The 14,370-nt window shown below is 37.9% G+C and overlaps 1 protein-coding gene across 13 annotated transcripts in view; it reads right to left on the reverse strand.

The window, feature by feature from the left end:
- Positions 1–14,370, reverse strand: part of STAT4 (signal transducer and activator of transcription 4) — a 114,195-nt gene that overhangs the window by 69,783 nt on the left and 30,042 nt on the right. The window contains exon 1 of one of the 13 annotated variants that reach the window (XM_042949501.1): positions 9,642–9,671. The exons of the other annotated variants lie outside the window; for them this stretch is intronic. Coding sequence (XP_042805435.1) covers positions 9,642–9,656 — 15 coding nt within the window. The 5' untranslated portion in view covers positions 9,657–9,671. Of the gene's footprint in view, positions 1–9,641; positions 9,672–14,370 lie in introns of those variants that run through there. 13 annotated transcript variants of the gene reach the window in all.

The following is a 14,370-nucleotide window of genomic DNA, read 5'->3' on the forward strand; positions in this document are numbered from 1 at the left end:
TTCAAGATATACAGATCTAATATCATAATAGTTATCACATACACTGAAATAATTCAATGTATTTAGCCATTTGTTGTTATAAATAACAGAAACAATGAACATTCTTGTATGGATATCCTTCTCTTTACCTGTGTGAGAATTTCTGTAGGAAAAATATTCAGAAATGGAACTACTGAGTCACATTAAACTTTGTGGATACTGACAAATTACTTTGCAAGCTGGTTTTGCCAAAGTAGCAGCCATACCTAACTGTCCACTAAAACTCCTTCTTCCTCTCTGGTAGGAGGCAGTAAGTCCTTGGCAGGGCAAGTGGCAGCCCATTCATAGATTACATTTCTTAGCATTCCTTGCATGGTTCAGGAGGCACACAACTAGTTCTTCCTAATGGAAAGCAGAGACAGTGTGTCATTTCTAGGCTGAGGGATCCCAGATATGGCTGTGACTTCATGCTCTTTCTCTTTATCTCCTAGCTATGAAGACATCCAGTCCCCTTTGGAACAGCTGAGCCACTCTATGGAAGGAACTTGGGCCCTTGAATCACAATGAAAAGGAAAAGAATAAGGTCTTCTTATCCACGGGATAGCCAAACATTAGACTGTTATGTGCAAGATAAATAAAATCCTATTATCTGTTTAATAGAGTAACTAGTGTTATCCTCATTAACATGCCAGTTTACATTCATGTCAACAGTTGTTATCTGTATTAAAAACAACTCTACAAGTGATTTTGATGCATGGAGTTAAGACCCACTGTCCTAACAGAATAATCATAAATATGAATGAGCTTTTAACAATAGATATGTGCACTTCATTTGTTTATATTGGTGAAGAGCAGGAAAAATTAATAAATGCCCAATTAATAGGTGAATACAAATGATGCTGAAAAAGAATATTAATGGCATAGAATGCCGTCCCATGGTTGGTTGATCATTTAAGTAAATGCATTAAGCTTAGGGAAGAGGTAAGTAAAACAATAATAATTTTTAAAATAGTTAAAATATAGATGTAAGTAGGGGCATGTGGGTGGCTTTGTTGGTTAAGGGTCCAACTCTTGTTTTTTTTAAGTTTATTTATTTATTTGAGAGAGACAGAGACAGTGCGAATAGGGGAAGGGCAGAGAGAGAGGGAAAGAGAAAGAATTCCAAGCATCCTCTCCACTGCCAGCACAGAGCCCAATGCGGAGCCCAACACGGGGCTCTAACTCAAGAAACCGTAAGATCATGACCTGAGCCAAAACCAAGAGTCCATGCTTGACTGACTGAGCCACCCAGGTGCCCTAAGGATCCAACTCAGTTCAGGTCATGATCCCAGGGGCATAGAATCAAGCCCTGTGATGGGCTCTGTGCTGACAGTGTGGAGCCTGCTCGGGATTCTCCCTCTCTCCCTCTCTTTCTTCCTCTCCCATGCTTGTGCTCTCCCTCAAAATAAATAAAAACAGTAAAAAAAAAAAAAAAAAAAAAAAAAAAAAATATATATATATATATATATATATATATATATATAAAGCATATATATATGTAGAAATATCAGCAGGAAATATACAAAAATGTTAACAGTGGGATGGGATTGCAAATGAATTTTTAAAGATGGGATTACAGATGAAAGTTTTCCTTTTTATTTATTTTTGATTTTCTGAACTTCCTTTATTGGATACATATCATCTTTGTAATAAGAAATAAAGTTATTTAAAGATCCATTGGTATGATATTAAACTGCATTAGCAAAAAGATATAACCTAAGGAACTCAGATAAACCATCTAAATGGATTTGTGTGGTTTGAGGCTCAATAACATATGAAAGTTGGCTACCTCTGGGAGGAGACCTGAAACCAATGTGGTTCACATGCTTATTAAAAGGACTTATGTAGAGCAGTTTACCAACAAGCACATGCTTGTTAATTCATTGGCAAGATTGGAAATCAGGACCTATATGTGGAGCTGAAAAGAGTTATAGACAGCTACAGACATGGGAAATTGATAGTCCCCCAAATACAGTTTCTGTTTTCTAATGCACAAAGAACTAGTTTTTAGAAATGAGAAGCAGATGTTCTTCCATTCACTGATAAATTCTTTCAATTGCTGATAAGTGAACAATGGGAAAATGGGTATAATTAACAGCACAGTGACAAAAGAGACTTTTTCTGATGACCATGTTGGTAAGGCTTTGGAAAGGCTCTGAAGTCTGTTCATGCAATACCTTTCCCTAGAGATTTTAAATAACAGGAAACAGATTGAGGTGGTTCAGCTGTGGTTTTAAAACCCAAAAGATCGGACACCGAGGCGGGGGGCAGGGGAGGGGCTTCTTTGCTCTTTGACTTCTTGCTTGTAGATGAGAATGCAGGAGGGGAGAATGAGTGGTGTTAAATACCAATTATAGCACTTAAACATGACAAACAAAAGTTAGATGTGAGGTTTTAAATTTCGTTGTGCTGGGGCGCCTGGATGGCGCAGTCGGTTAAGCGTCCGACTTCAGCCAGGTCACGATCTCGCGGTCCGTGAGTTCGAGCCCCGCGTCAGGCTCTGGGCTGATGGCTCGGAGCCTGGAGCCTGTTTCCGATTCTGTGTCTCCCTCTCTCTCTGCCCCTCCCCCGTTCATGCTCTGTCTCTCTCTGTCCCAAAAATGAAAAAAAAAATTAAAAAAAAAAAAATAAATTTCGTTGTGCTTACAAAGATGAAATAGAGCAAGAGCGAGAAACTAAAGGCCCATTTCTGCAGGACTGATTAAATTACAGTACATCCATAAGATGTGAAAGACCTATATAAGAACACTGGAAAACCTTGCTGAGAGAAAGTAAAGACCTAAATAAATGAGTGTTTCATGTGGTTACCAGAGACAGGCAGGGGTAATGTGGAACGGGAGACTTGGGTCAAAGGGTACAAAGTTGCAGTTATGTAGGATGATTAAGCTTAGAGATTGAATGGGCAGTATGATGACTATAATTAATAATACTGTACTGAATATTGGAAATATGCTGAGAGAACAGATCTCAGGTGCTCTTATCACACAAAACTGGCAATATATAAGGAAATGATATGTTAATTACCTTGACTGTAGTATCTCATTTCATTACGTGCAAGTATATCAAATCACTGTGCTGTACACCTTAAATATACACAATTTAAAAAATATATATATAATATACAAAATTAGAAAACTAGACTGTGTGTTTGTATCCCATCTGGGAACTCGGCTTCGGAGCACAAGAGAAGAGGTAATAGTTCCAACTCATTTTATAAAGTTGGTATAACCTTGAAATCAGAATGAGACAAGGACCGTAAAAGAAAAGGATATATTTGCAAGTAGATGAGAATCTTATATAGAATATTAGCAAATCATTCGGCAGAATGAAAAAACCAAAAAGTTTATCTCAGGAACATAACAATGGTTCAAGATAAGAAAAATCTGTGTCACACACCTAAGTGTGGATTAAAGGAGATAAGTATAGAATTATCTTAGTAGGTGCAGAAAATTCATTGGATAAAATGTGGTAGTCATCAAAATTTCTAAAAACCTCTGTAAACCAGGATTATAAGGGAATTTCCTTAACATCATAAACCTACAGCAAGCATTATCTTAATAAAACATTTCATCTGTTATGACTGCTTCACTTTGACATAGGAATGAAATTCTTAACTGATAAGAGAAGAAAAAGAAATAAGCATAAAACTTGGAAGAGAACTAAGTCTTTCCTTATTTGCAGATATGATCCTCTGGAGAAAATAAAAGAGAATCTGCACTAAGTTGGAATCAATAAGACAGTTCAGAAAGATTTGTATTCAAACATCAGTAGTATTCCCACAGACTACCAGTAATCACATAAAAGAATGTAATAGAAAAAAATACCACTCAAAATATCAATAATGTGTAACAAAAATCTAGGGTTTTTTTTACATTACCATGACTTGTTTATTTTATAATAATTCATATTTATTAATTTATTCTATAGGAAGTTTCTACCTTTTGACCCAAATTACCAAGTTTTTTTTTTTTTTTTAATTACAGTGTAGTTAACATACAGTGTTAGATTAGTTTCAGGTGTACAATATAGGAATACAACAGTTCCGTGCATTGCTTGGTGCTCATGAAGACAAGTGCACTCCTAATCGCCTTCACCTATTTTACCCATCCCCCCTCACCTCCTCTCTGGTAACCGTCTATTTGTTCTCTATAGTTAAGAGTCTGTTTTTTGGTTTCTCTCTCTCTTTTTTTCCCCTTTGTTTATTTTGCTTCTTAAATTCCACCTAAGAGTGAAATCATATGGTATTTGTCTTTCTCTGACTGGTTTATTTTGCTTAGCATCATACTCTCTAGCTCCATCTATGCTGTTGCAAATGGCAAGACTTCATTCTTTTTTTATGGCTGAATAATATTCCATTGTGTGTATATAGTGTGGCATATATATATGCATATATATATATATACATTATATATATATATGCACAAATACCACATCTTTATCCATACATTTATCGATGCACATTTGGGTTGCTTCTATAGTTTGGCTATTTGTAAATAATTCTGCAATAAACATAGGGGTTTATATATCTCTAGGGATAAATTTAAGGAAAGATATGCTATAATTTTATGGGGAGGATTTAAAAACAGCATTGAAGAACACGGAAGACCTGAATAAATGTATAGTTGACCTTTGAACACATGGGTTTGAACTGCTTGGGACCACTTATATGCAGGGGTTTTTTTCAATAAATATAATGGAAAACTTTTTGGAGATTTGCAACAATTTGACAAAGCTTGCAGATGAGCCATGTAGTCTAAAAGTATCTAAAAATCCATATAGCCTAAAAGTATCTAAAAAATTAAGAAAAGTATTTTTAGGAAGTTCTGATTTCAACAAGAAAAATCTCATCATCTGAATTTCACTGATGTGCTCTAAATTACAATAATGACATGGCATTTGTTCCATTTAGTTAGGGATACTCATTGAAAAAAAGGCATTGATCACATTTGTAATGTCAGCTTAACTCTTCATTTATTAAACAAGACACTGAGCCCTAGTATGTGCTGGGCTCTGTGTTAAGCACTGGAGATGCAAAGACGAATGTGCTCAAGGAGCTCTCAGTCTTGTGGAAGAGGCAGTTAAGTATGTAGACGTAATAGTTCCAGTTACCTCCCATTAACTTCCTACTGCATTCCACTTAGAACTGATCAAACTCATCTTGCTAGCCCACTTCCTTCCCCAAACCTAATCTTCATTGTGTATCAACATCCACATAGTAACCCAAACAAAAACCCTCAGTCATCTCTTATTTCTCGCTCTCGCACATTTCATATCTATTCACTCATCACATGCCCAAACTTTTACCAAATTACCTCACAATTGCAGCACATTATCCCCCGTTCTCATTGTCACTGCCCAGCATCCAATTTCCTTTCCCTTTAACTATTGCAATTATGTCCAAATAGGTCTCCATGCCCCTGTTTTCACCTAAGCCACACTATCCTCCACATTGTTCCTGTCAAGTCTCTGTCTCTATCTCTATCTTTTTCTCTAGGAAGGCTTGTTATTGTTCAGGAAAAGAAATACAAGAATCTAAGAAGATGTGATGAGCTGATGATGTGCTGAGCTACAGAAAACCAATGAGATATTAAGTTTTTCCAAAATAAATCCTGACAGATATGAGGTGAGTTATGAGAACCTGGTAAGTATGAAAGGCAGCTAGCCACTTCTGTTTCTCACCTCTGTATCTTTCTACTGAGACAGAGATCACAGATTAGATGATAGAAAAGAGGAACCTTCTTGAAAACAGATAGATAAAAGGGTCGTCTCATTTTTTAGTCACCAACATACTTGTTGGCTACTTGTACCACATTAGCACCTCATTGTACACGTAGGAACTCACTCAGCAGTGGCAGTGAGATCTATGTTCCCCGCCAAAGTAGCCAATCAGAGAATTATGGTAATAGAGCATTGAAGATCAACTGTGTGCCAAGTACTGGTCTCCAGATCCTCATTTTTTGGGAGAAGTAGAGGGGAGAGAGAGGTTTCAACTGGGCAAATCTTTTGTCCTTTGGTCATCTCTGGAGAAAGTAAGTAAGACAAGTTTGGTGGGTGCCTGGTGGCTTGGTGAGAAAGGCAACTTCTTTCCCAATCCTGAACATCTCATTGATAAGTTAAAATGGATGCCCTTAATGTGATTTGGATCAGTTAAAGGCAGTCACTCAATGCCTATGTACTGAAATGAGTTATCTACTGAGTTCAGATATCTACTTGATCATGATTCAGTCAAACCACAATTTTAAATATAAACAGAAATTAGTTTCTAGATGACAACTGGTTTCTAACTTTTTGACAGGTGGATTTGGTTTTGCTCCCATTTTTATGCTTTTGTTTATTAAACCAGCTTCCACAAAATGTACATAAAAGCGTTTTGAAAGCAAATGTTTAAGGTAACAAGTCTTATGAACTGTCTTGGTTTTGGTTAAGTATCTTTTTGGAAAGCTTCCAGATCACAACGGATTCGGATCAGTACTGACAGCTTTCCTATAGGCCTTCTTCTTCATATGATAGGGACAACTAAAATAGAAAACATTTAAAAAGGAAAAACTACTGGCAGAATGACACAATTCTCCTACTTTTAAGGTGAATATCTGCTCAATTTTTTCTTTGCAACCACCATGACCCTCCTAGCAAATGAAACCAATGGATACTAAAGTCAACATGGACTCTAAACATCTTCATATCCTCCTTTTCAACTAACATCTGTGTCTCTACTCACTTTCCCAATGGTGTGGGTGTCTCAACGGTGTCGCTCTGGGGTTGACAGCCCCTCTGTAAGCTTCTGTTATAGTCTGTCAGGCCAACAGGTTCAGAGGCCACATCAGGATGTGTGGAGTTTCCACGTTGGTTCCTGGGCAGATTATGCGGGCTTCCTGTTTCCCAAACCAAGAGTTGGACCTGACTTTCCATCATATGAATAGTTGAGGGTTTTTTTTTTCCTTCAGTGCCCTACAGCTAGTTTTGTGTTAAGAAAATTAAAATGTATTCAATTTCTGGCTCAGTTCTCTAAATTCAAATAATTTAAGGAGAGGGAATATAGTGGGTGGAATGAGGAAAGAAAAAAATTTCAACCTTAGGAGACTTTTCTAATATTCCTTTGCCTATAGCAAATAAGGGGCAGGTTGTCCTACAGAGAAAACTAGCTCTGGATAGGTTTTCAATAAAAACACATATTCACGCCACACTTTGGCTTAAAAACTATCTATTGCTCCCCATTGCCAAAGTCCAAACTGCCTAGCATGGCGTTCAAGATCCTCATATAACCCCATTTTAATGCTTTAGGTGTCTAGATTGTTTGCAAGATAGGCATTCTCTTACTATGTTCCCACTCTTGCTTTTCTTCTCTGTACATGACTCCCTTACTTCCCTTCTCTTCACAGTCCCAAATCATCCTTCCAAAATCAGCTCAAATGCTTCCAGTTCTGACAATTATGATTGTATATACTTCTACCATGGTGCTTACCCCACCACATCATAAACATTTGCTCTTTTGTCTCCATTTTAAATTGCAAACTTTTTGAACATCAGGGTTTTATCTATGTCCTTTTCACCTTGTATGCTCAATAGAGCCTGATGTTAAAATCCATATGATGAAACCCATATTCAGTCAACAAATATCTATGGAGTAGATACCCAGTATAGCCCAAAGCAAATTATATGAGCCCTACTTTAAGAAATCCAAATCGTCATTTGTTGTTTTTTTTTTTAATTTTTTAATGTTTATTTATTTATTTATTTATTTCAATATATGAAATTTATTGTCAAATTGGTTTCCATACAACACCCAGTGCTCATCCCAAAAGGTGCCCTCCTCAATACCTGTCACCCACCCTCCCCTCCCTCCCACCCCCCATCAACCCTCAGTTTGTTCTCAGTTTTTAAGAGTCTCTTATGCTTTGGCTCTCTCCCACTCTAACCTCTTTTTTTTTTCCTTCCCCTCCCCCATGGGTTTCTGTTAAGTTTCTCAGGATCCACATAAGAGTGAAAACATATGGTATCTGTCTTTCTCTGTATGGCTTATTTCACTTAACATCACACTCTCCAGTTCCATCCACGTTGCTACAAAGGGCCAGATTTCATTCTTTCTCACTGCCATGTAGTACTCCATTGTGTATATAAGCCACAATTTCTTTATCCATTCATCAGTTGATGGACATTTAGGCTCTTTCCATCATTTGGCTATTGTTGAGAGTGCTGCTATAAACATTGGGGTACAAGTGCCCCTATCCAAATCGTCATTTGGACACAAAATAATTATTGCATAAAGAAGCTCTGGACTCTGGTATAAACTTCAAAGAGAATCAGAATTCAGAGAAAAGACAAATCACAATGGACTCATGCGATAAACTGTTAGAAAAGACAGTAAGAAAGGAGAACAATCCAAGCAACCTTGGATAAGATAAGAGAAAGGTTTGGAGGAATATAGACAAGACTGAAACTTCAGGTGGGTGGGATCTTGAGTTGATCACACTGGATTCCAGGTTAGTGTTGATGTGCACAGGGCAAGGAATGGCAAAGCACACCTTCTGGTGACTATCCCAAATTATGCAGCAAACAAAATCTTGACAAGTAATTCATGTGCCATCTTAAATAGCACAATAGGTAGGGGTGCCTGGCTGGCTCTGTCAGCTAAGTGTCCAACTTCGGCTCAGGTCATGATCTTACAGCTTGTGAGTTCAAGCCCCACGTTGGAGTCTCTGCTCTCACTGCAGAGTCCACTTCCGATCCTCTGTCCCCCTCCCTGCCCCTCTCCTGTTAACATTCTCTCTCAAAAATAAAATAAACATTAAAAAAATATTTTAAACAGCACAATAGGCAGGTCTCTGAGCCTATGAAATAGAAGCATTGTGATACCAGCATCCGGCCATTATCTCAGATGAAAGCAGATTTAGGGTGTGTGTGTTGTGTGTGGGGGTGGTACTTGGGGAAATAACTGTGGAGTGAATGACAAACAGGCTGCAGCTCATGAGCTGCAAGGTGATGTGAAGGACTGAACCCTCCACTCAGCTCTTTCAGAGTTAACACAGTGGCGATACAGGGTTGTTTTCAGGTCATAGGTTGAGGTCACCCCTTCCCTTCCCTTCTCTTTATATGTGGTCTACAGACGGGAAGGAAGAGGAGTGAACTAAGAAAGCAGCATGCGTTAAAGGGGAAGATCTGGCAAATTCAGAGTGGACCCGTAGTTAAAGTGGCTTTTTTTCCCTCCCTTTATATTGCAAAAATGTTTTGAATCCTCCATCTTGTCATGTTAAAAACCTCACTGCACCTGATCCTCAGGCCCACAATAGGACTTCTGCAGACTAGGCAAGAAGGAACCCACCATCTACTCAACTTTCGAGGAGCTTTTAGCTCCAGCGCATATTTTTGTTGGGGCAAACCCGCATGAGAAACCCTCTGAGAAAGAGGCCACCATGATGCAAAGAATAGAACTTGTGAGGTGTGGGTTACACTTGTAAGCACCCCCTCACCCACAGGGTTTAAAACTCTCACTAACAGAATCGTTCTCCCGGTGGGTGAAAAATGCTCTGTGGGTGGTGGGATTACTAACCACAGAGTTAACGCCAAAACCCTGAACACATTTTTTCTATCATCAGACAAGATTGCTGCTGCCTTCTTTCCCTTACCTCGCTAACACTCATTTTTGAGGAAGGCCCATGGAAGCTCCTGTAAGTTAAAAAACAAAACATAGGAGGTGTGAATTGTTTAGACTATAAGCTTCATGACTTCCTCCAATACTATCCCTAGTGCTTGAAATGGGATTGGTAACACAGTAAGAACTCATTCAATATGCATTGACCAAATAATAAGATTGTCATAGAATATTTATAAAAGGCATACCCCAGTACAAAGTGAGGTAGGAAGTATGAAAAGGAAGAGATGAATTCATTTACTGGTTACCAAATGGCAACAAAAAGAAAACCACACCATAAAATTTCAAGATGAAAAATGGTAAGTGGATCAAAGAAAGGTATTTTAAATTGTTTTTTTAAAGTTTAGTCCACCAATATTGCCTTATATCTAGGCTCCTCACAGCATATTAACAAATACATAAAGCCAAAGCTTCTGAAGTTTAGAAGTGGTGATAAATCCACCATAATAGAAAAAGATTTCAATATGTTGATTTAAAAAAAAAAATCAATGAATTTTCTAATAGGTCTCTCCAACTTCCTCTTGACTCAGAACAGTTCATTTAGCAGCCAAAGTGAGCTTTTTAAAACAGAGATTAATTCATGTTACACCCCCGTTCAAACTTGCCAATGGATTCCCATTTCATTCAGAATAAGACTAAGACTCTTGGTCAAGATCCCCAAACTTCTCTACAAAACAGCCCCAGCACACCTATTTGATCTCATCATCTTTTGTTATTTCATATTTTTAGATGAATCCTGTAAAATTCACAATTTCTCTAATAATTGATGAGTTTTGTACACTTAACAGACATTATTTGGATTTTTTTCTGATATTTCATTTTGTGCTTTCAATTTTTTTTTTTACAGATTCTAAATATTTATTTTTCTATTCCTTCAATTTCTTCTGCACTCTATTTTCATTTGTTGTCGTGGTACTTTTGAAATTTTACCATGCATGCTTAACATCTGTGTTTAATTTCCATTAGTAGTATCTGCATGGTGAACTTTTAAATTTGTATAATAACTTAGCTGGGTATAGAATTTTAAGTTGGTGGGTATTGTACTTCAGCTCTGTGAAGAAATTATTCTACTCTTCTTTCATTTCTGTTTTAAATTGGGCTTTGAGGTTATCTCTCATTTCTGTGTAGGTAATATATTTGTTCTCTCTTGCTACTTTTGGGAACTTCTCTTTCTGATGTCCTGCATGCTTGGGAATCTGAATTTTAAGAATCCAAGAATGTATTATAGTACCCAGTGTAGTTCCTATTTACAGCGATGTTTTATAGTTAAAATGTTTTTTTTGATTCTAGAATTTCTTTTAATGTGATAAGCTTGCCTATGCAATTAAAAGCCTGTTATATTTGGGGCAACTAGGTGGCTCAGTAAGTTAAGCATCCAACTTCAGCTCAGGTCATGAACTCACAGTTTGTGGGTTCAAGCCCCACATTGGGCTCTGTGCTGATAGCTCAGAGCCTGGAGCCTGCTTCAGATTCTGTGTCTCCCTCTCTCTCTGTCCCCACCCCAATCATGCTCTATCTCTGTCTCTCAAAAATTAATAAATGTTAAAAAGCTTTTTTAAAAAGTCTGTTATATTTTATCTAGTATTTCTATATATTTTTAGTGGGATGGTTTTTTAAGTTCATTTAGAAATTATAAGTCCATACTGAAATTATGAACTATTTCAATATGAACAGTAAAAGCACTATATATGAAAGTACATAAAAAGTACCTCTCAAAAAGGTATAGAGTTAAATTCATTTATAAGAAAAAAAAAAGAATGTTTCAACATAAATAAAGCACTTGAATAAAAAGTTAGAAAAGAACAAAAAAATAAGCTGAAGAAATAAGACGGATACACCACCAGATTGATATGTGGTATATAACCACTACAAGTATGTACAACGATATGGAGCCAGAACTCTTACTCTGTTGGGAGAGTGTAAACCAGTATCACCATTTTGGAAAACAATTCTGGCATTATAGGTCAATTAAAGATGTGTATACTCTGTGATTCAGCCATGCCACTACTAGTTATCTATCCTAGAGAGTTTCATGCACATTTCAAGCACCAAAGAGCACACACAAGAATATTCAGACCAACATTGTTTGAAATAGTGAAGAGTGAATAGTGAATAGAAAAAACCCAAATGCTCATCAATAGTAAAATGGATAAACTGTGATATATTCACACAATGGAATACTACATAGCAATGAAAACAAATAAACTACTGTGACACACATCAACATGGATGGATCTTAGGAACCATGTTAAGTGAAGAAGGAAAATTATGAAGAATAAATACACTTGATCACATTTATGTAAGGTTCAGTAACTTGGAAACATATATTATGTTGTTTAGGGACGCTGACCTATGTGGTAAAACCATAACAAAAAGGAAGAGACTGACAAGTGCAAAATTTAGATTTAGTGGTTACTCTGGATGGAGAGAGAGCAAAGTGGAGTTACAGAGGGGGCACAGGAGACTTCCAAGATTCTGGTAACCACCAGGCCTTTTATCCACATATGTATGTATAGACATCTGGAATGACACTCATCAAATATTAATATAGTTAAATGTAGGCAGTGGATTTTGAATTATTTCCTATTTTTTTTTTGCATTTTTTCCTGTACTACTTCAATTTTTTATAACAAATATGCACCATTTAAATTTTTTAAAATGTCATTCTGAAGGAGACAGAGAGGAAGGTTTTTATAGCTATGTGTCAGGCACTGTTGTAAGCACCTTGCATTTTTTTTTCATGTTTATTTATTTTTGAGAGGGAGAGAGAGACAGAGTGTGAGCAGGGGAGGGCAGAAAGAGAGGGAGACACAGAATCCGAAGCAGGCTCCAGGCTCTGAGCTGGTAGTACAGAGCTCCATGCGGGGCTCAAACTCACAAACTGTGAGATCATGACCTGAGCTGAGGTTGGATGCTCAACTGACTGAGTCACCCAGGTGCCTCAGAAGGTTGTTGTAGATTATTTGTGTCTTCCCAAATTCGTATGTTGAATTCCTAACCCCTAATGTGAGGCTGTTAGGAGGTGGAGCCTTTGGGAGGTGATTAGTTCATAAGGGCAGAGCCCTCATGATAGAATTAGCACCTTTATAAAAGAAAACCTAGGCGTGCCTGGGTGGTTCCGTTGGTTAAGCATCAGCCTCAGCGCTGACAGCAAGGAACCTGCTTGGGGTTCTCTGTCTCCCTCTTTGTGCTTCTCCCCCTACTTGCTCTCTCTCTCTCTCTCTCTTAAAATAAATGAATAAACATTACAAAAAGCCAGAGAGTTCCCTCCTCACTTGCACCATGTGAGGCCCAGGGAAAAGACAGCAGCCTCTGAACCAGGAAGCTGAATCAGACACCGAATCTGCTGGCCCCTTAAACTTCCTTGCCTCCAGAACTGTGAGAAATAAATGTCCCAGAAAAAGACACAGTGAGGGAGATGAATAAGGAAAAGAGCCCTGCGGGAGACAGCCCAAGAACAAAGATCCAGCAATCAAGCTTCTAGGTCTTTACCCAAATGTGTTGAGAAGTCATGCCCACACAAAAATTTGCACATGAATGTTAATATCAGTTTTATTTGTAATCGCCAAAATTGGATCAACAAACTATAGTATATCCATACAAGGGAATATCATTCAGCAATAAAAAGAAATGAGCTATCAAACTACAGAGAGACATGGAGGAAACTTAAAAGCACATTACTAAGTGAAAGAAGCCCATCTGAAGAGTCTATATACTGTATGATTCCAACTATATGACAGTCTGGAAAATGCATAACTAGAGAAAAATTTAAAAGATCGGTGGTTGAGGCACCTGGGTGGCTCAGTTGGTTAAGTGTCTGACTCTCAGTTTTGGCTCAGGTCATGATCTCACGATTTCGTGAGTTTGAGCCCTGTGTCGGGCTCTGTACTGACAGTGCAGAGCCTGCTTGGGATTCTCTCTCTCTCCCTCTCTCTCTGCCCCTCCCAGGCTCATGCTGTCTCCGTTTCTCTCAAAATAAATAAATAAATAAATAACTCTAAAAAAAAGATCAGTGGTTTCCAGGGGTTTGGGATAAGGGAGGGAAGGATGAACTAATAGAGCAGAGATTTTAGGACAGTAAAACTGAAATGGTGGATACATGACATTATGCATTTGTCAAAACCCATAGAACTGGACAACATAAAAAGCAAACCCTCACGTAATCTCGGACCGTAAGTTAATAGTAACATATCACAATAGGTTCATCAAATGTACTAAGTGTACTACACCAATCCAAGATGTTATAATAGGGGAAATGGGGAGAGGCAGGTAGAGAGGGAGTATGTACTTTCTGCTCAACTTTTCTGTAAACCCAAAACTGCTCTAAAAAAAGTCTAAAAAAAAAAAAAAAGGCCCAAGAACATGGTGAAGCATTCTTGAAATATCTAAGGCAGGTATTTGTTTTTAGCAAATCCTGACCTTACCACATTCTTTACAATTTTTTTAATGCTTCTAACACCCCTGGGGTCCGTACCAGTGTGATTCTGCTCACACTACTGAGGAAACTGAGGCCAGAGAGTGTAAACTTCTTGCCCTGGGCCATGCAGCAAGTAAGTCACAGAGTCAAGATGCAACCTGGGACAGTCCTTGCTCCTGGCCTTGACCTGAAACTGCTTTCCCGCTAAAGGGGCTAAGGTGAGCTGGACATCAGTGTTCAACTGCTTCCCATCTCAGAGGAAATTAAAATATGGAAACTGGAGACC

This window comes from Panthera leo, chromosome C1, assembly GCF_018350215.1.
Source record: "Panthera leo isolate Ple1 chromosome C1, P.leo_Ple1_pat1.1, whole genome shotgun sequence".
In the NCBI taxonomy this organism is placed as follows: domain Eukaryota; kingdom Metazoa; phylum Chordata; class Mammalia; order Carnivora; family Felidae; genus Panthera; species Panthera leo.